Consider the following 22,767-nt stretch of genomic DNA (forward strand, 5'->3'; position numbering starts at 1 on the left):
TACATTGGCAATCATAAGTTCACGTCATGCAGATGTTATAGAGTAAAGCAACTAAAATGAAAGCAAAGGAGACAGCTTGGAAGAGTGATCTTCTTTACTCTTTAGTGTAGGGCTGTAGTGCAACTGTGCATCATACTGTCAATTAACATAGCCTACTGTCCATCAACAACATCAGAAATACATTCATGCAATACAACATTGTAAATAAACATTAATGAACTGTAATAATCTTTTCCCCAACTTGTGTTTAAATCACTCACAATTTTTTCCTTCAACTACTTCTTTCTATTGCTGCTTTTGTACTGTAGATTAGTGTCCACTGGTTGTTCCTATTTGAAAGAGCCAAACACATGCCTCCGCCGGTCTGTCACAGAAATGAACTGCTGGCCAAAAATAGGTTGATGCATGACAGATACATTAAGGACAATGACCATAGAGCTTGATGGTACAGTTACTGCCTGAGCAAAAAGGCTTTTACTAAATATGAATATTACTTCATATTAATGAATTATATTTTAGCATTGTAAAATCACATGATCATCTAGGGAGGGTTTAGTGTATTTCCACCACTTTGGTATTTTCAAACCGTTGCTCAATTCTACACAAATACATGAAACTAAAAAATAATTTCAAAAATAAAACGGAAAGGTGAAATCCGTCGATGTGATTGGCTGTTAACCGTGGTTGAAATATTCTAAAGCCTTATCACAGCATAGGCTATCACTCCGCCTCAGGCACGCATGACTGGTATGAATGGAAGTTGTTGTCATGTATCCATGACAACGGACTGTTGCAGTCCGTAGTAAAAGACAGCTTTTTTTTGTGTTTACGATGTTAAAAAACAGACTAAAGTAGTTGAATTCACATGTTTAAGGTTAACTTTCACCTCCGGGGAGGGTTAACAATGGTAGAGGGGACTAAGCACTGACTTTCACCTGAAAAAAAGCGGAGGAAAAGACGAGATGCAGTGCTAATTTGGAGCTAACGTCTGGATAGGTGGGACTATTTGTTCCACAGTGAGGCTATTTTATTGGATAATGATAAATAAATGCTAAATGGGTTGTACTTGTATAGCGCTTTTCTACCTTCAAGGTACTCAAAGCGCTTTGACATTACTTCCACATTTACCCATTCACACACACATTCACACACTGATGGAGGGAGCTGCCATGCAAGGCGCCAACCAGCACCCATCAGGAGCAAGGGTGAAGTGTCTTGCTCAGGACACAACGGACGTGACGAGGTTGGTACTAGGTGGGATTTGAACCAGGGACCCTCGGGTTGCGCACGGCCACTCTCCCACTGCGCCACGCCGTCCCATAATATGTATTTCTGGTTGAATAAAACTACATTAAATTGATTGAGTATTCCTATTTCATAATGCCTTTATTCGTAACCGTTTTATAAAAGCAATATATCACTCCAGTCCATGGTATATGCTCATTATAGCACTCTAAGGGGCGTGACTGGAGTGATATATTGTTGAATTAATCAATATTGTTGAGCCTCTATACACCCTTTAAATAACTTACAGTTTGACTCCTAAAGAAGTCTCTTATATCCAGTTTTCTTTTCATTGACATCCTTCAAAACCTACAGCACACACGCACGCAAACAGACACAAACACAATGTAAATCACAGCACTGATATTAAAATCCATCTAGCTACCGTGTGCCAGGAACAACAAATGCCGAACATGTTGACAACTTGCACTTACTTACAACTTACACTTACTTACAAGTTAGAACTTACAACTTACACCGAGTTGCATTTGTCACGCCAAATTTCTTCCCCCCTACAAAAACCTTCCCCCCCATTTACTTCCGGGGTCATGATTAATACAGATGTTTTGTTAACGCTATATTCTAAAAATACAACGCTGTATTATAAAAATACAGACGTTTTGTTAACATTATATTATAAAAAATACAAAAAAAACCAACAAAAAAAACCCAACTATTTTCAAACACAAACTATGGGATGACGCATTTACTTCCGGGTTTACATTTCCTCATGTTTCCTCTTACGTCATCCCATAGCTTGTGTTTGTAAATAGTGTTTTTTAATTTGTTCTATTTTTTTTTTTTAATATATTGTTTACAAAACATCCGTATTTTTATAATACAGCGTTATATTCTTATAATATAGCGTTAACAAAACGTCTGTATTAATCATGACCACGGAAGTAAAGGGAGGGGGGAAGGTTTTTGTAGGGGGGAAGAATTTTGGCATGACACACTGCCTCTCGTCCGCTCGCTAGCAACTAGCATGTAGGCTAGCTTTTACAAGCAGAAGGAGAGACAGCGGGGACAGCCAATCACACGTAAGTTAGCATGAAAGTGGCAACCAATCAGGGAGCGATATTTAGGTTAGAGGCGGGACTTCTAGCAGAGACCGACATTTAACCCTTTCTGTGCCAACATTACGGGCAGTAGCGGCTGGATATTGGTAGGGACGTGTCCCTAGCGTCCCTACCCAATTCTACGCCCTTGGAATTAACACATTATTATGCCTACTTTTGTTGTGATGCCTCGCTGGATGCATTAAACAATGTAACAAAGTTTTCCAAAATAAATCAACTCAAGTTATGGAAAAAAATGCCAACATGGCACTGCCATATTTATTATTGAAGTCACAAAGTGCATTATTTTTTTTAACATGCCTCAAAACAGCAGCTTGGAAATTGAGACATGCTCTACGTGAGAGAGCATGAGGAGGTTGAGGTGGGCGGGGTTGGGGAAGGCGGGGTTAAGGTGGGGGTGTGTAGAGGGTAGCTAGAGGTGTATATTGTAGTGTCCCGGAAGAGTTAGTGCTGCAAGGGATTCTGGGTATTTGTTATGTTATGTTACGGTGCGGATGTTCTCCCGAAATGTGTTTGTCATTCTTGTTTGGTTTGGGTTAACAGTTTGGCGCATATTTGTAACAGTGTTAAAGTTGTTTATACGGCCACCCTCTGTGTGACCTGTATGGCCATTGACCAAGTATGCCTTGCATTCACTTGTGTGTTGAAAAGCTGTAGATATTATGTGACTGGGCCGGCACGCAAAGGCCGTGCCTTTAATGTTTATAGACGCTCTGTACTACTCCCTACTCCCGTGTACACAGCGGCGTTTTGAAAAGTCACACATTTGAGTTGAGTTTGAGATTATTTCAAACATGCAATCATACAACATGATACATAATTTCCAGTTTCTCTTTTCAACATGTTCGAAAAGGAGTAGGAAGAAGCAGAGCTTATTTAATCCTACCCCTTTTCTTTTACATAACAGTTGCTAAAACTTTTGTTCACTTCCTGTTCTTAATGTATTCACAATATACTCCATAAGTAATCACAATAAAAATAAATAAATAATTGGTGAAGTAAGTTTTATTCCATACGATGAGATAAGTAAGATTATTTTGAGAATGAAAGAATGAATGGGTGAATAAAATCAGAATGTTTATCATGGTTCTTCTTTTTTGTACTTTGTAAACACTTCCAGTTAGAAGAGTTTCTTGAAGTGGATGATATTAGTACATAGTTCGATTGCTTTGCTTAATCCATTCCATAATTTAATTCCACATATTGATACACTGAAGGTCTTAAGTATTGTACGTGCGTACAAATGTTTTAAATTACATTTTTCTCTAAGATTATATTTCTCCTCTTTTGTTGAGAAGAATTGTTGTATATTCTTGGGAAGCAGGTTATAGTTTGCTTTGTGTATAATTTTAGCTGTTTGCAATTCCACTATGCTGTGGAATTTCAGTATCTTTGATTCAATAAATAAAGGGTTTGTATGTTCTCTATATCCAACATGATGTATTAGTCTAACTGATCTTTTTTGTAACACTGTTAGTGAATGAAGTGTACTTTTGTAATTATTTCCCCATATTTCTACACAGTAACTCAGATATGATAACACTAGCGAGCAGTAGAGAATATAAAGTGACTTTTGGTCTAAAACATATTTGGCTTTATTCATTATTGACGTGTTTCTTGCCACTTTATGTTGTATATTTTTTACATGAGATTTCCAGTTCAATTTATAATCAATCTTTATACCTAGAAATTTGGTTTCATTTACTCTTTCAATTCCTATTCCGTCTATTTTCATTTTTGTTTGACTTTCTCTTCTACTGTTACCAAATAGCATTATTGTAGTTTTACTGAGATTCAATGATAGTCTGTTTTTGTCAAACCATTTTTAAAATTTGTTCATTTCTTCTGTTATTATTTGTATTATCCTCTGTGTGTTCTCTCCTGAACAAAACGCTTTTGTATCATCTGCAAATAATAATAACTTTAAATCTCTTGTGACTTTACAAATGTATTTTATATAGAGATTGAATAATTTAGGTCCTAATATTGATCCCTGAGGTACACCACAGGATATATTTAGCGTTGTAGAAGTGTGTTCGCCTAGCTTCACGTATTGTTTCCTGTTCGTTAGATAACTTCTAACTAACCCTCTGATGCCATATCGTTCTAGTTTTTTGATTAAAATATTGTGATTAATTGTGTCAAATCTTTTAGCTAAATCCATAAACACTGCTGCCGCACATGTTTTACTATTTATTGCATTGGTAATTTCAATTAAAGCCAGTGAAGTTGAAACATTAGCTCTGTATCCATATTGGTTCTCTTCGAGTATTCTATTTTTATTTATTAAACTTTCTAATCTGTTATTGAACAGTTTTTCAATGATTTTAGACAATTATGGAATTAAAGAAACAGGTCTATATTTTACTTTATGAAACAGATACCGCTAATTTTGAAACCGATACTGATAATTTCCGATTTTACATTTTGAAGCATTTATCGTCCGACAATATCAGCAGTCCGATATTATCGGACATCTCTAATATCGACTACGGGTCTATCGCAGCCCGGCCCTCGCTGCAAATGACAGAAACGACACTTATCCTCACTTGATTTGATTGACAGCCAAGTTGGTGTGCTCCACAGCCACGAGCAGGGCCCCTGAGTCCAGCACAGCATAGTGGTGAGGGCCCCGGAGGGACAGCCACCACGAGTAGCCGCCATCGTCGGACACGTACACGTCAGGCATGACGGTCGACTCAGCGTCCCCGATGCTGCCTGAAGAGAGAAACGCGTTTTCTTACGACACAACAAAAACTATTTGGCAGGTTTTTTTGGCGTGTGCTTTTGATACCGTGAGCAAGAATGAGGCCCACGGCATTGGTCTGTGAGAGAGGCAGCATGGGGACGTTCATCTTCATGGCTGTGCTGTATGTGGCATGGATGTGAAGTCTGCACTGTAAAGAGGGGAACAGAGGCACTGCGCGTCTTTCAGGGGCCACATTTGCATCACGTATGTTGTCCGGCTGTCTCACTTTGTTCGGCCTGTTAGTGGAGGTCTCCGTGTCACATTGGCTGTTTTGGGGTCGACGTAGTCTTTGCCATCGCGCTCCCTGGTCGAACGTGATCACCGTCTCCACAGCTCCGTCTACATAAATACACAAACTTCCAGTCAAACGTACAAAATTGGATTATTCTGATTGACGTTTGTTGCATTGTCAAGTTTGTTATTTAGTTAGCAGGAATCCACGGCACTTTATATAATGGGGGGCTGCGTGGCGAAGGGTAAAACTACCGTATTTTACCCAAATATAAGGCGCAGTGCCGATTTGTGAGCCCATTCGGGTCTATTTTCATACAAAAGGCGCACCAGATTATAAGTGTCAGAATAATTGTGTACAAGTTATCACAAAACTTTGAAAAATGAGTTCCCGGCGAGAAGACAAAAGCTGTCTTTTATCCTACCAAGCAGAAGGCTTGTAAAACTCCACTGTGTAGGATGGGAAGCAACATGATGGTGGTACTGTTTCTTTGATGTATTGTAATCCACAGAAAAATTTTATCTTGACCCGAGATCTACAAAGCGGAGAGAAAGCATGACCTGCCCAATCTCCATGGTCAAAAAGCCAGCATCTGTGATGGTATGGGGGTGTATTAGTGCACAAGGCATGGGTAACTTACACATCTGTGAAGGCACCATTAATGCTGAATGGTCCATACAGGTTTTGGAGCAACATATGTTGTCATCCAAGCAACGTTATCATGGACGCCCCAGCTTATTTTAGCAAAACAATGCCAAGCCACGTGTTACAACAGGGTGGCTTCGTAGTAAAAGAGTGCGGGTACTTTCCTGGCCCGCCTGCAGTCCAGACATGTCTCCCATCGAAAATGTGTGGCGCATTATGAAGCGTAAAATACGACAACAAGACCCCGGACTGTTGAACAACTCAAGCTGTACATCAAGCAAGAATGGTAAAGAATTCCACTTTCACAGCTTCAACAATTAGTTTCCTCAGTTCCCAAACGTTTATTGAGTGTTGTTAAAAGAAAAGGTGATGTAACACAGTGGTGAACATGCCCTTTCCCAACTACTTTGGCAAGTGTTGCAGCCATGAAATTCTAAGTTAATTATTACTTGCAAAAAATATATAAAGTTTATGAGTTTGAACATCAAATATCTTGTCTTTGTAGTGCATTCAATTGAATATGAGTTGAAAAGGATTTGCAAATCATTGTATTCCGTTTATATTTACATCTAACACAATTTCCCAACTCATATGGAAACAGGGTTTGTTAAAGAGTACAATCATTCGTCAGAGCGTGGTGACACTATACGAGGGTACAGGTGTATGTGTTTGTCCTCAATTTAAGCAAATTTAATTATGTCTCTGGTTAAATCCTTGCTTCTTGTCTTGTTTAATAGATGTCTTCAGTGTTTGAACCTGACAATGAGGCGCAGTGCCGATTAGTGAGTATATTTTCATACAAAAGGCGCACTGACGATTAGCGAGTCTATTCTGGTCTATTTTCATACAAAAGGCCCACCAGATTGTAAGGCACACTGCCGATTAGTGAGTATATTTGGGTCTATTTTCATACAAAAGGCCCACAAAATTATAAGCCGCAGTGCCGATTAGTGAGTCTATTCGGGTCTATTTTCATACAAAAGGTGCACCAGATTATAAGTGTCAGAATAATTGTATCAAAGTTATCACAAAACTTTGTGTTTCAATGAGTTCCCGGCAAGAAGACAAAAGCTGTCTTTGATTCTACCCAGCAGAAGGCTTGTAAAACTCCACTGTGTAGGATGGGAACCAACATGAGGTGTTCTGTTTCTTTGATGTATTGTAATCCACAGAAAGATGTTGTCTTGACCCGAGATCTACAAAGCGGAGAGAAAGCGTGACCTGTCCAAGCTTCAGGGACCTCTTCTTTGAACTGTTTTAGGACCTTTTCTTTGAACTGTTTCGTGACAAAAGCAATGGCTGTTTACGACCCCTGTAACCGTAGAAACAGCTGTTGCCCTGTAATCAGGGAAAGTCCAAATAAAAGAGGAGGCGTACAATCTTTTGTCAGAGCGTGGTGACACTGTACGAGGGTACAGTCGTACGTCTTTCTCCTCAATTTAAGCAAATTTAATTATGTCTCTGTTTAATTCTTTGCTTTTTGTCTTGTTTAATAGATGTCATCAGTGTTTGAACCTGACAATGAGGCGCAGTGCCGATTAGTGAATCTATTCGAGTCTATTTTCATACAAAAGGCGCACCAGATTGTAAGGCACACTGGCGATTAGTGAGTTTATTTGGGTCTATTTTCATACAAAAGGTCCACCAGATTATAAGCCGAAGTGCCGATTAGTGAGTCTATTTGGGTCTATTTTCATACAAAAGGCGCGCCAGATTATAAGTATCAGAATAATTGTATCCAGGTTATCACAAAACTTTGTGTTTCAATGAGTTCCCGGCGAGAAGACAAAACCTGTCTTTAATTCTACCAAGCAGAAGGCTTGTAAAACTCCACTGTGTAGGATGGGAACCAACATGAGGTGTTCTGTTTCTTTGATGTATTGTTATCCACAGAAAGATTGTTTTGGCCCGAGATCTACAAAGCGGAGAGAAAGCATGACCTGTCCAAGCTTCTTTGAACTGTTTTAGGACCTTTTCTTTGAACCGACCTTTTCTTTGAACTGTTTCGTGACAAAGGGGATGGCTGTTTACGACACCCCTGCCTTAGAAACAGCTGTTGCCCTGTAATCAGGGAAGGTCCAAATAAAAGAGGATGCGAACAATCTTTCGTCAGAGCGTGGTGACAACACACAAGGGTACAGGTGTAGACGTTTCTCCTCAATTGAGCCAAATATAATTCGGGCTCGGTTTAATTCCTTGCTTCTTGTCTTGTTTAACAGATGTCATCAGTGTTTGAACCTGACAATGAGGCGCAGTGCCGATTAGTGAGTCTATTCGAGTCTATTTTCATACAAAAGGCGCACCAGATTGTAAGGCGCACTGCCGATTAGTGAGTCTATTTTCATACAAAAGGCGCATCAGATTCCAAACCGCAGTGCCTATTCGGGTGTATTTTCATACAAAAGGCGCACCAGATTATAAGTGTCAGAATAATTATATTTAAGTTATCACAAAACTTTGACTTTCAATAAGTTCCCAGCGAGAAGACAAAAGCTGTCTTTAATTCTACCAAGCATCCATCCATCCATTTCCTACCGCTTGTCCCTTACGGGGTCGCGGGGGGCACTGGCGCCTATCTCAGCTACAATCGGGCGGAAGGCGGGGTACACCCTGGACAAGTCGCCACCTCATCGCAGCAAAAGGCTTGTAAAACTCCACTATGTGGGATGGGAAGCAACATGAGGTGTTCTGTTTCTTTGATGTATTGTAATCCACAGAAAGATTTTGTCTTGACCTGAAATCTACAAAGCGGTGAGAAAGCATGACCTGCCCAAGCTCCAGGGACCTCTTCTTTGAACTGTTTTACAACCTTTTCTTTGAACCAACCTTTTCTTTGAACTGTTTTTTGACAAAGGCGATGGCTGTTTACGATACCCCTGCCTTAGAAACAGCTGTTGCCCTGTAATCAAGGAAGATCCCAATAAAAGAGAATGCGTACAATCTTTCGTCAGAGCGTGGTGACACTGTACAAGGGTACAGGTGTACATGTTTCCCCTCAATTGAGCCAAATATAATTTGGGCTCGGTTGAATTCCTTGCTTCTTGTCTTGTTTAACAGACGTCATCAGTGTTTGAACCTGACAATAAGGCGCACTGCTGATAAGTGAGTCTATTCGGGTCTATTTTCATACAAAAGGCGCTCCAGATTATAAGGTGCACTGCCGATTAGTGAGTCTATTCGGGTCTATTTTCATACAAAAAGAGCACCAGATTATAAGGGGCACTGCCGATTAGTGAGTCTATTTGGGTCTTTTTTAATACTAAAGGCGCACCATATTCTAAGGTGCACTGCCGATTAGTGAGTCTATTCGGGTCTCTTTTCATACAAAATGCGAACCGGTTACAAGGCGCATTAAAAGGGTCCTATTATGAGTTTTTTCTACATTTAAATCACTTCCTTGTGATCTACATAACATGTAATGGTGGTTCTTTGGTTAAAATGTTGCATATGTTATGTTTTACTGATAATCTTCAAGCCGCTTCCTGACCGTCTCTTCAGCACATGCCATTTTGTGGGCGCTCTTATCTACGTGCCTCTACTTCGACGGCGTCTTCTCCTTGTTTTCTTTGTTGTACTGGTAGTTTTTAGTGCTTCCTTAGCGAGTCTACTGACAGATATAAGTTAGAACTGTATGCTACTTTATATTAGAAATGGCAACGGCGCAGAATGAATGCCCAACAACAAGAGGATAGAGAAAAAAAAGGAGCTTATTGACTACAATGGTACATTTATGGGAATGATGCAGATCCTAAATACACATCAGCAGGTACCAATAGGTAAGAAAAGTTGGTTTTGCATAATTTTGCAAAAGAAAACAAAAAGATAATGTGTCTCCTAATGGGTGCCATTTTGGGGTCCTTATAAACACACATCATAATAATACCGTATGTTGAAGCACAGTACGTCTGACTACGGTAGCCGTAATGTTCCGACAATCCATCAATCGGCGTGGCTTTGTAGCTTACCAAAGTCGTACTAAAACATTTTGACAGATTTTTTTAGCGCAATGCGTAATGTTCTGTATTCTCAATGAAACATCAAAGTTTTTGTTTTGCTCACATCATTTTTTTAACAGGCGTCAACCTGCAGTCCATACGTATCTTTTATGTGTGACTGCCATCTACTGGTCACACTTATTACACCATGTACCAATTAAAATTGCTTCGAGGTCGATAAGCACAACCAGAACAACGTCTCTATTTGTTTTTTTTGTGCCTTTTCTGAAAATGTATTTCATATTTTTAAATAGCCTGGCACCGCATGTTTTGTTGATATGCGCCTAAGATTTGAAAACAAATGGTTTGGACTAGGTTTGGTTTTTTTTGTGAAAGTTAAAAATGTATTCAAACCTTCACTGCAAAAAGTCAGTGTTCAAAAACAAGAAAAAAATACAAAAATTAGGGGTATTTTATTCGAACTGAGCAAAATTATCTTCCAATAGAACAAGAAAATTAGGCTTGTCAAGACTTTCCAAAACAAGTAAAATTTGCCAACCTTAATGAACCCCCAAATACCTTAAAATAAGTATATTTTTTCTAAATATGTGCATATTTCTTGGTAGAAAAAATTAGACCTTTTTGCTCAATATGTTGAAAAATATTCTTAAATTGAGTAAATGCTAGTGCCATTATCTTGACATAATGATATGCATACATCATGGGGTTTTTTTCATGCTTGAAGTAAGAAATTACTTTTTAAAAAAGTAGTTTTTTACTTGTGAGTGTTAATGACACAGTTTTGCAACAGTTGAAATTCTACTTTCAAGCATGTTTTACTCAATATAGATCATAAAATCTCAGCAACAAGCTGTAATATCATACTGAGATCATTTAGGACCAAAACCCTTAAAACAAGTAAAACACAACATAAAATCTGCTTAAAGAGAAGAATTATCTTATCAGACAGAAAATAAGCAAATATCACCCGTATTTGAGATATTAAATCTTACTTAGATTTTAGTTTTTGCAGTGTGCATGTGTAAGTATATGAAGGTGTCATATGACTTGTTAGCTCTGTCAAAACAGGTGACGCAGCCTATCAATATAACACTCAAACAGGTAAAAAAAATTAAACAATAAATGGTGGAATTAGAACTGGCATCCTCATTGAGGAATCATTTTTCTGTGTCGCTAAAAAGTGCTCACCAACTGGCTGACCGGCTTTTTATGTTTGTTTTTGTCTTATGGCCCCTGTCCACGGCTGTTCCCAAACACACCCCCGTACTCTCACCATGTAATGAAGTGTGTTGGCTTACCCTCTGCGAGTACACTGGTCATGTAAACGCCCCTGAGTGAAGTAATGGCGGTGAAGTCAGTGTCGCTTCCTGTTGTGGTGAAGAGGTGGCGCTCCAGAGACTTGGAGAACACGGCTCCTCTGTCATCAGACACATATATTGTTCCAATCCCAGAGTCTGGGCGACAAATATACATACACAACGTTTGGATACTGCGTAATACTACATATACTACAATCATGCTTTGTCAGTTCTTCCTCATTGGTAGCACTTCCACTGGTTCTGACCTTCAGGGTCGTCCACGTGCATGAATACCATGTCTTCATTGAACGCCAGGATTGAATAGAACTGATCGTGGTTGACGGCAGGAAGCTGAGCAATGTTCCATATCGTTCCTCCATCCGATGACACATGGATCATGCGCTCTGTGCCCTTGGAAAAACAATTAGAGCACCCATACATTAATGATACCGTATTTTTCGGACTATATGCATCCATCCATCCATCTTCTTCCGCTTATCCGAGGTCGGGTGGCGGGGGCAGCAGCCTAAGCACGAAAGCCCAAACTTCCCTCTCCCTAGCCACTTCGTTCAGCTCTTCCCAGGGGATCCCGAGGCGTTCCCAGGCCAGCCGGGAGACAGTCTTCCCAACGTGTCCTGGGTCTTCCCTGTGGCCTCCTACCCGTTGGACGTGCCCGAAACACCTCCCTAGGGAGGTGTTCGGTTGGCATCCTGACCAGATGCCTGAACCACCTCATCTGGCTCCTCTCTATGTGGAGGAGCAGCGGCTTTACTTTGAGCTCCTCTCGGATGACAGAGCTTCACACCCTATTTCTAAAGGAGAGCCCCGCTACACGGTGGAGGAAGCTCATTTCGGCCAGCCGAGAGTATAGAGTGGGTCCACAGTGAAAACCACACTGTTCCTCCTGAATCCGAGGTTCGACTATCCAGCGTAGCCTCCTCTCCAGTACACCTGAATAGACCTTACCGGGAAGGCTGAGGAGTGTGATCCCATGATAGTTGGAACACCCCCTCTGGTTCCCCTTCTTAAAGAGAGGAACCACTACCCCGGTCTGCCAATCCAGAGGTACCGCCCCCGATGTCCAAGCAATGTTGCAGAGTATTGTAAACTAAGACAACCCCACAGCATCCAGAGCAGGGGTCGGGAACCTTTTTGGCTGAGAGAGCCATACAAGCCAAATATTTTTAAAAGTATTTCCGTGAGAGCCATATATATATATTTTTTTTTTTAACACTGAATATAACTTATGCGTGCATTTTTAAGAAAGACCAACATTTTTAGAGTATAATAAGTCTCCTATTCTTTTTAATAACATTGTTATTCTGAGGCTAACCAACAATAAATAAAACACTTTTTACCATTAATGCGACTTCTTGAACAGGTGCAGTAGAAACCAGATGGATAGATGAAAATGCATGAGAATGTTTTATATTTTGAACGTTATTTTTGACACTCTGATTACAAGTGGAATTATTCATTACTTATTGTGTTAAGCAATATCAGCTAAGATTTATCTGAGAGCCAGATGCAGTCATCAAAAGAGCCACATCTGGCTCTAGAGCCATAGGTTCCCTACCCCTGATCCAGAGCCTTAAGGAACTCAGGGCGGATCTCATTCACCCCCCGGGCCTTGCCACCGAGGAGCTTTTTAACTACCTCAGCCCCAGAAACAGGAGAGCCCACCACAGATTCCCCAGGCATTGCTTCCTCATAGGAAGACGTGTTGGTAGGATTGAGGAGGTCTTCAAAGTATTCCCTCCACCGATCCACAACATCCACAGTCGAGGTCAGCAATACACCATCTCCACCATACACGGTGTTGATATTGCACTGCTTCCCCTTCCTGAGGCGGCGGATGGTGGTCCAGAATCGCTTCGAAGCAGTCTGGAAGTCGTTTTCCATGCCTTCCCAGAAATCCTCCCATATCCGAGTTTTTGCCTCCGCGACCGCTGAAGCCGCACACTGCTTGGCCTGTCGGTATCAATTTTTTGGACTATATGGCGCACTTAAAATACTTTTAAAAAATTGACAGTGTGCCTAATGTACCTGGTAATTCTGGTTGTGCTTACCGACCTTTAAGCAATCTTATGTGGTACATGGTGAAGACTGTACAGTCGCCACATCTTTCCTCAAATTGAGCAAAATTGAATTCCGTCTGTTTATTTCCTTGCTTCTTCTCTTGTTTAATAGATGTCATTGATGTTTGAATCTGACATTAGCAAGCCCAAATTAAATATACAACATTACACACAGTACCCAATTAAATGTTTTAGTATGACTTTGGTAAGCTACGAAACCGCGTATTACGGCTACCATAGTCAGACGTACTATGCTTCAACATACGGTACTGTTATGGTGTGTATAAGTGTCCCAAAATGGCACCTATAGGGAGACATGATCTTTTAACCCGATGCGCCTTATGTATAAAAATAGACTTAAATAGACCCGCTCATCGGCAGTACGCCTTATGGTCCGAAAATACGGTAATATGTTTATCACGAATGGACATAATCCAATTGTGTCGATTATATGGGAGTTTTTGTTGATTATTTATGTCTTGAAGCAATTGAGGAAAAATGGTGTACTTAAGCCGTTATTTTAGTCTTGGGTAGTTTTACGCTCAATAAAACGCCGGTGCAGAAATTGGAGTTCAAAACAAACGTTTTATTTCCGGTATTTTATTGTTAATTTTTCCAAAAGCCAATTCTTAATTGTAATTGAAGATAAGAACAATCCATTTAGTTAACGCATTTTTCAGACCAGAGGGCGCACCAGATTATAAGGCGCATTATGATTTTTTTTTTTTACATTTAAAATACTTCTTTGTGGTCTACATAACATGTAATGGTGGTTCTTTGCTTAAGATGTTGCATAGGTTATATTTTACAGACCATCTACAAGTCGCTTTCTGACCGTCTCTTCAGGATGCGCAGTTTTGTGGGCGGTCTTATTCACGTGCCTCAACTTTGACTGCGTCTTCTCCACGTTGTCTTTGTTGTACCGGTAGTTTTTAGCGCTTCAATAGCCAGTCTACTGACGGACATAAGTTAGAACTGTACTTTATTTTGTTTTAGAAAAGACAATGGTGGAGGATGAATGCCTCACGACAAGAGGATAGAGAAAAAGGAGCTTATTGTTCTTGGGATGCAACTCAGTATTCTTCTTCCTCCAAACACGACAAGTTGAGTTTATACCAAAAAGTTCTATTTTGGTTTCATCTGACCACATGACATTCCCCCAATCCTCTGCTTTATCATCCATGTATCCATTTTGGTATAAACTCAACTCGTCGTGTTTGGAGGAACAAGAATACTGAGTTGCATCCCAAGAACACCACACCTACTGTGAAGCATGGGGGTGGAAACATCATGCTTTGGGGCTGTTTTTCTGCTAAGGGGACAGGACGAATGATCCGTGTTAAGGAAAGAATGAATGGGGCCATATATCGTGAGATTTTGAGCCAAAACTTCCTTCCATCAGTTAGAGATTTGAATGGTTGACCAAATACTTATTTTCCACCATAATTTACAAATAAATTCTTTAAAATTCCTACAATGTGAATTCCTGGATTTTTTTTTCACATTCTGTTTCTCACAGTTGAAGTGTACCGATGATTAAAATTACAGACCTCTGTCATCATTTTAAGTGGGAGAACTTGCACAATCGGTGTCTGACTAAATACTTTTTTGCCCCACTGTACACACACACACACACACACACACACACACACGTATATATACATTTATGTATGTATATGTATATATACACTTTTACATACATACATATATACCGTATTTCCTTGAATTGCCGCCGAGGCGCTAATTGATTTAAAACCTCTTCTCACTCCTGCGCTTACCAAAGGCATGCGGTAAAAGTAACCATGCGCTAATTATTTTAAAACCTCTTCTCACTCCGGCACTTACCAAAGGCATGCAGTAAAAATTTGAGTCTGATGTAAGCTTGGACCTTAAATCCTACTGAATAGCTCTTAATATTCTTCCCTTTATGCGATTTCAAATGACCGGTATTGAAATCAGCCTCCTCCATTTTGAAAATGATGACAGGGCAAGTGTAACTCGTGACGTCACGAGTTTGACCAGGCGGTAATACTAAGCATGCGCTAATTAGTTTGCGAAGCGAGTTTGACCCGGCAGTAATTCAAGGCAGGCGCATACTATATGCTCTGCGGCAATTCAAGGAAATACGGTATATACATACATATATGTATATGTATATATACATACATACAATATATACATACATACAAATACATATCTATATCTATATTATATATATATATATATATATATATATATATATATATATATATATATATATATATATATATATATACATATATATATATATATATATAGACGGCGTGGCGCAGTGGAAGAGTGGCCGTGCGCAACCCGAGGGTCCCTGGTTCAAATCCCACCTAGTACCAACTTTGTCACGTCCGTTGTGTCCTGAGCAAGACACTTCACCCTTGCTCCTGATGGGTGCTGGTTGGCGCTTTGCATGGCAGCTCCCTCCATCAGTGTGTGAATGGGTAAATGTGGAAGTAGTGTCAAAGCGCTTTGAGTACCTTGAAGGTAGAAAAGCGCTATACAAGTACAACCCATTTATCATAGATAGTACTTTATTGATTCCTTCAGGAGAGTTGCTTCAGGAAAATAAAAATTCCAGCAGCAGTGTACAGTGTTGAGATCAATTTAAATAAAAGTAAAAAGTAAATAATGAGGGTTTAAATATATATATATATATATATATATATATATATATATATGTATATATATATATATATCACAAATACTTGAAAATATACAGCCCCTCACCCCCAGCTCCCAAATTTGGAAGTCTCAAGGTTGGCCAGTATGTTAATAGGTAAGAAAAAAAAGTTATGCATAATATTGCGAAACAAAACGCCTGTTGATGTCTCCTAATTGGTGCCATTTTGGTACACCCTATACACACACCACTATAATACCGTATGTTGAAGCACAGTACATCTGACTATGGTAGCCGTAATGCTCCGACAATCCATCAAATGGAGTAGCTTCGTAGCTTACCAAAGTCATACTAAAACATTTTGATGGATTTTTGAGCGCCGTGTTGAATGTTCTATTTTCTAAAGGAAACAACGTTTTGGTGTTGCATTTGAGTACTTGCTAGTGTCGTTTATTGAACAGGTGTCAACCAGCAGTCCACATGTATCTCTTATTATCATTATACCATGTACCAAATAAAATTGCTTCGAGGTCGGTGAGCACAACCAGAATTCGTACGTACGTAAGGTGCACTGTCCATTTTTGAGAAAATGATAGGATAGCAGGTGCGACTTATAGTTGGAAAATTACAGTACTAATGAAAAAGTAATACAAAACGGTTAATTGTCACTGAAAAAGATGCTCACCTTTCCGGTCATGATGGAAGCGAAAATGAATTTCCCCCCAAGTACGAAAGAGTAAACTCTCGTTGCGATTGTCTGGAAGCTTCGACCGTAGTCCGTTGTTTTCCTCAACTCCAACATTCCTTTGTGATCTGGCAGCAACATTGACAGATGACAATATTATCAATAAACTTATGTGTGTTTGTGTTTGAAATATTATTGTCTTACTGCATGATCCGTTGTAGTTTGTTGTGAAGTAGATGCTGTTCTTGGCGCCCCTGGCCAGGAGAAAAAGAAACAGCGGCAGCGTGTACTTTAGACAAAGGGTCTGCTGGTTACAATTTTGAATGTTGCCTAAGCTGAAACGCAAATGTGCAAAAACGAGATTTGTGGTTTTCTGCATGGCTAAACGTTCTGATTCCAGGCTGCCGTCCAAGTGCTGCGTAAGTGTTCTGGATCATAATAAAAACTGTTGCTGACTCATGATGCACACCGACAGAAACCTCTACTCCAGGGCTATGCAACCAAATTGTTTTGTGGGCCACATTTCTGGAAAGCTAAGAACTCGGGGGTTGTAGACATTTGAAATTCTGAAAAAATATAAAGTCCTCTGTAGTAGTACAACCCTAGTACTGAGCAGCAGGGCTGTGAATCTTTGGGCACCACACAATTCGATTCGATTCTCGATTCAAAATTGATACTTTTTATTAAAATGACCTACTCAGTGGCCTAGTGGTTAGAGCAGGGGTCGGGAACCTTTTTGGCTGAGAGAGCCATGAAAGCCAAATACTTTAAAATGTATTTTCGTGAGAGCCATATCATATTTTTTAACACTGAATACAACCAAATGCGTGCATTTTTTAAGTAAGACCAACATTTTTAGAGTATAAGAAGTCTCTAATTCTTTTGAATAACATTGTTATTTCTTGAACAGATCCGGTAAAAAACGGATGGATGGATTAAAATGCATGAGAATGTTTTATATTTTGAATGTTATTTTTTAACATCGTGATTACCAGCGGAATTATTCATTACTTATCGTGTTAAGCAATGTCAGCCAAGATTTATCTGAGAGCCAGATGCAGTCACCAAAAGAGCCACATCTGGCTCTAGAGCCATAGGTTCCCTACCCCTGGGTTAGAGTGTCCGCCCTGAGATCGGTAGGTTGTGAGTTCAAACCCCGGCCGAGTCATACCAAAGACTATAAAAATGGGACTCATTCCTTTCCTGCTTGGCACTCAGCATCAAGGGTTGGAATTGGGGGTTAAATCACCAAAAATGATTCCCGGGCGCGGCACTGCTCCCCTCACCTCGCAGGGGGTGATCAAGGGTGATGGGTCAAATGCAGAGAATAATTTCGCCAGATCATGAGTGTGTGTGACAATCATTGGTACTTTAACTTTTAACTTTCAATTGATAAACAGCTCTGATCAATTTCTACATTATTTGAAATAAAACTGTTTTTTTTTAATTAAATTCCACCCTAACATTTAATAAAGCAAATACAAATAAGTGTGAATTGTGAATTGTATTTATATAGCACTTTTCTCTAGTGACTTGAAGCACTTTACATAGTGAAACCCAGTATCTAAGTTACATTTAAACTAGTGTGGGTGGCACTGGGAGCAGGTGGGTAAAGTGTCTTGCCCAAGGACACAACAGCAATGAGTAGGATGGCAGAAGCTGAGATTGAACCTGGAACCCTGAAGTTCCTGGCACAGCCACTCTACCAACCGAGCTATGTCGCCCCAAGACAATTCTCTTTTTTAAAGTAAATCTGTACAGCAGATATGATCATCTACATCCCATGTGTCAAAGTCAAGGTCAAGTCAACTATCGATGGATGATATTTGATTAGTATTAAAACCGGCTGCAGGCCACAGCCGCCTGCTGCTGTTTTACGCGCACCACTCCCGTCCAAAGGCAAAACCCAGTAACTCAAGTTTGGTCAAAACTGAGCTGATAATAATTTTGGAGTTCCTTGGTGATATGCTTTACATTAGTGTATGCGATATTGTAATTTGTTCCGTAAGTAAGCTGTTACGCACATGGCAGGACCTAGCAACTACCACTTAACCGCGTAGATACAACAGAAAAACCTAGTATCTCAAGGGACCAATCGGAGCTTCTTTGTCAGTCGCTTTATTGTCTCTAATGAGACATTTGCACGAATGGGGGCCGTCGGTCAACCTGATTTTGTGATATTATGGCACGAGGGGATATTTGGAAGATTGGCCCAGGACGTCGCAAGCACCTTCATTAAATGTATTGTTCTTGATTCTTCCCATTACATACTCTTTTGGGCAGATAACTGAGGAGGTCAAAATAAAAACTGGACGCTGTACACGGCTCTTGCCCAATGTGCAAACGCAGAATGGGGCCCACCCGAGATTGTGATAAAATATCTGGAGAAAGGGCACACGTTCATGAGAGCAGATTCATTCTATGGCTCAATCGGCAAAAAAATGAAAGCTCAAGAAAACATCTATATGTTTGATGACTTTGTAAATCTTTGTAAGACAGCATCAAGATAGATTAGTTTTCCTTTGTTTTCTCAAAATCAGCTAGAAGTTAGTTACTAGGTTTTGCCTTTCGACAGGAGACCAATACTCCATCAGTGTTGGTGCAAGGAATGTTCAAAATGGGTTCCTAGGGACCCCATCAAGTCATAAAAATGGGGTTCCACAGTAAATTTTTGGGTTGCCACTTTTTTGTAACCGCTTTGAAAACAAATGATAAATGTATGCATTATTCCAGTGGTTCTCAATCTTTTTTCAGTGATGTACCCCCTGTGAACATTTTTTAAATTCAAGTACCCTCTAATCAGAGCAAAGCATTTTTGGTTGAAAAAAAGAGATAAAGAAGTAAAATACAGCACTATGTCATCAGTTTCTGATTTATTAAATTGTATAACAGTGCAAAATATTGCTCATTTATAGTGGTCTTTCTTGAACTATTTGGAAAAAAGGATATAAAAATAACTAAAAACTTGTTGAAAAATAAACAAGTGATTCAATTGTACTGTAAATAAAGATTTCTACACATAGAAGTAATCATCAACTTAAAGTGCCCTCTTTGGGGATTGTAATAGAGATCCATCTGGATTCATGAACTTAATTCTAAACATTTCTTCACAAAAAAATAAATCTTTAACATCAATATTTATGGAACATGTCCCCAAAAAATCTAGCTGTCAACACTGAATATTGCATTGTTGTGTTTTTTTTCACAGTTTATGAACTTACATTCATATTTTGTTGAAGTATTATTCAATAAATATATTCTTTAAGGATTTTTGAATTGTTGATATTTAAAGAATATAAAAAAAAAATCTCACGTACCCCTTGGCATACCTCCAAGTAACCCCATGGGTACGCGTACCCCCATTTGAGAACCACTGCATTATACTGTTATACCTCACATTTTATATTGTGTTTTGGAAAAAGGTCGTCATAAACAATTCCATCCATTTTCCATCCATTTTCTACCGCTTATTCCCTTTCGGGGTAGCGGGGGGCGATGGCGCCTATCTCAGCTACAATCGGGCGGAAGGCAGGGTACACCCTGGACAAGTCGCCACCTCATCGCAGGGCCAACACAGATAGACAGACAACATTCACACTCACATTCACACACTAGGGCCAATTTAGTGTTGCCAATCAACCTATCCCCAGGTGCATGTCTTTGGAGGTGGGAGGAAACCACGCATTCACGGGGAGAACATGCAAACTCCACACAGAAAGAGCCCGAGCCTGGATTAGAACCCAGGACTGCAGGAACTTCGTATTGTGAGGCAGACGCACTAACCCCTCTGCCACCGTGAAGCCCCATAAACAATTCATTTAAAAAAAATTATATAAAAGAAAACACATTTTTATGCATATGTAAATGTATTCAGTTATAAACATTGATTCACTTTCTTCTTTCCTTCATGGATCTAAACCAGGGGTCACCAACCTTTTTGAAACCCAGAGCTACTTCTTGGGTACTGATTAATGCGAAGGGCTACCAGTTTGATACACACTTAAGTAAATTGCCAGAAATAGCCAAATTGCTCAATTTACCTTTAACTATATTTTATTATTAATAATATTTATCTTTGTGGAAACACTGATCATCTTTATAATTTCTCACAACAAATACAGTGGGGCAAAAAAGTATTTAGTCAGCCACCGATTGTGCGAGTTCTCCCACTTAAAATGATGACAGAGGTCTGTAATTTTCATCATAGGTACACTTCAACTGTGAGAGACGGAATGTGAAAAAAATTCCAGGAATTCACATTGTAGGAGTTTTAAAGAATTTTGTTGTAAATTATGGTGGAAAATAAGTATTCGGTCAACCATTCAAAGTTCTCACTGATGGAAGGAGGTTTTGGCTCGATACATGACCCCATTCATTCTTTCCTTAACACGGATCAATCGTCCTGTCCCCTTAGCAGGAAAACAGCCCCAAAACATGATGTTTCCACCCCCATGCTTCACAGTAGGTGTGGTGCTCTTGGGATACAACTCAGTATTCTTTTACCTCCAAACACGATGAGTTGAGTTTATACCAAAAAGTTCTATTTTGTTTTCATCTGACCACACGAAATTCTCCCTATCCTCTGCTGTATCATCCATACATCCATTTTGGTATAAACTCTACTCGTCATCGACCTCTGTCATCGTTTTGAGTGGGAGAACTTGCACAATCGGTGGCTGACTAAATACTTTTTTGCCCCACTGTATAAATAGAAAAATATAAATATCAATATGCAACTCTTTATTTTTATATTTTCTCTAAGTGCACATTTTTCAAATTGAACATTTTCAAATGATCACTTCTAAGACAGTCTTGTGAAATCACAATATCCCATTTCAACTAGCTAGACACTAACATTTTTTAACAAATCATGAATTACTTTGCACCATGTTTGTACAAATAATAACACTTAAAATACAAAAGTCAACTCACAAATTTTTAAATAAATCATGTCACACTTTGAACTGGACACCAAATCTGTTATCTTGTTCTTTGTCAGTTAGTGGGAAGCCTGGCATTGCATGCTGTTAACTAGTGTGTTGTACTCTGGTGTGTAACTTGACACTGCAACTCTGAGTGAGTCTTGCAGATGTGCATCAGTGAGGCGTGTTCTGTGTTTGTTCTTGATGAAGTTCATGTCAGAAAAGGCTGATTCAAAAAGATAAGTTGAAACAAACAGGCTTGCAACCTTCATAGCTGCTGCGCATACACCACTGTACTTTTCTGTGTCAACAAGGCACCAAAAGTTTGTTGCAGCCTGGTGGACTTTAAATTTTAAATTGTCAGGAAAGAAGAGGAAGGAATTTAAAAGGTAAAAGGGTATATGTGTTTAAAAATCCGAAAATCATTTTTAAGGTTGTATTTTTTCTCTAAAATTGTCTTTCGGAAAGTTATAAGAAGCAAAGTAAAAAAATACATTAATTTATTTAAACAAGTGAAGACCAAGTCTTTAAAATATTTTCTTGGATTTTCAAATTCTATTTGAGTTTTGTCTCTCTTAGAATTAAAAATATCGAGCAAAGCAAGACCAGCTTGCTAGTAAATAAATACATTTAAAAAATAGAGGCAGCTCACTGGAAAGTGCTGCTATTTGAGATATTTTTAGAACAGGCCAGCGGGCTACTCATCTGGTCCTTACGGGCTGCCTGGTGCCCGCGGGCACCGCCTTGGTGACCCCTGATCTAAACTGTACCGATGCCGGTATTGTTTTCTATATTTCTCTTGTAAGACTTTCAGCATGTGTTTGTTCTATTTTTGGCCAAAGTAAGACAAACAAAACAATCTGAAGTTGTGTTTATTTTTTTAGTTTTAATTCCATGATATATATAGTTAGGCTCGCATGGGCACGGATTTTCCTCAGAGCTAAAATGAGTTTGATGCCCCTGATCTATATCAACAACATAATTTGTCTGTGTCTGGACATGACAGGAGAAAAAAATTAAAAAAAAAAAAATCCAAACCGGTTTTTGATTTTTTTGAATCGACTAAGAATCATTAAAAATTAGAATTGCGATTCATTTAGGAATAGATTTTTTTTTTTACACTCTTACTGTCTGTATAACAGGACCATTCCGCTGTTTGTAAGGAAATGCAATTCTGTACAGAAGT

The 22,767-nt window shown here is 39.3% G+C and overlaps 1 protein-coding gene across 2 annotated transcripts in view; it reads right to left on the reverse strand.

The window, feature by feature from the left end:
* LOC133570018 (sortilin-like) overlaps positions 1-22,767 on the reverse strand; it is a 104,984-nt gene that overhangs the window by 18,497 nt on the left and 63,720 nt on the right. For both annotated transcript variants that reach the window (XM_061922631.1, XM_061922632.1), the window contains exons 7-13: positions 16,864-16,913; positions 16,660-16,787; positions 11,510-11,654; positions 11,244-11,399; positions 5,339-5,451; positions 5,158-5,260; positions 4,913-5,081 (exon numbers count right to left, since the gene is read on the reverse strand). In XM_061922631.1, coding sequence (XP_061778615.1) covers positions 4,913-5,081; positions 5,158-5,260; positions 5,339-5,451; positions 11,244-11,399; positions 11,510-11,654; positions 16,660-16,787; positions 16,864-16,913 — 864 coding nt within the window. The remainder of the gene's footprint in view (positions 1-4,912; positions 5,082-5,157; positions 5,261-5,338; positions 5,452-11,243; positions 11,400-11,509; positions 11,655-16,659; positions 16,788-16,863; positions 16,914-22,767) is intronic.

This window comes from Nerophis ophidion, linkage group LG16, assembly GCF_033978795.1.
Source record: "Nerophis ophidion isolate RoL-2023_Sa linkage group LG16, RoL_Noph_v1.0, whole genome shotgun sequence".
In the NCBI taxonomy this organism is placed as follows: Eukaryota; Metazoa; Chordata; class Actinopteri; order Syngnathiformes; family Syngnathidae; genus Nerophis; species Nerophis ophidion.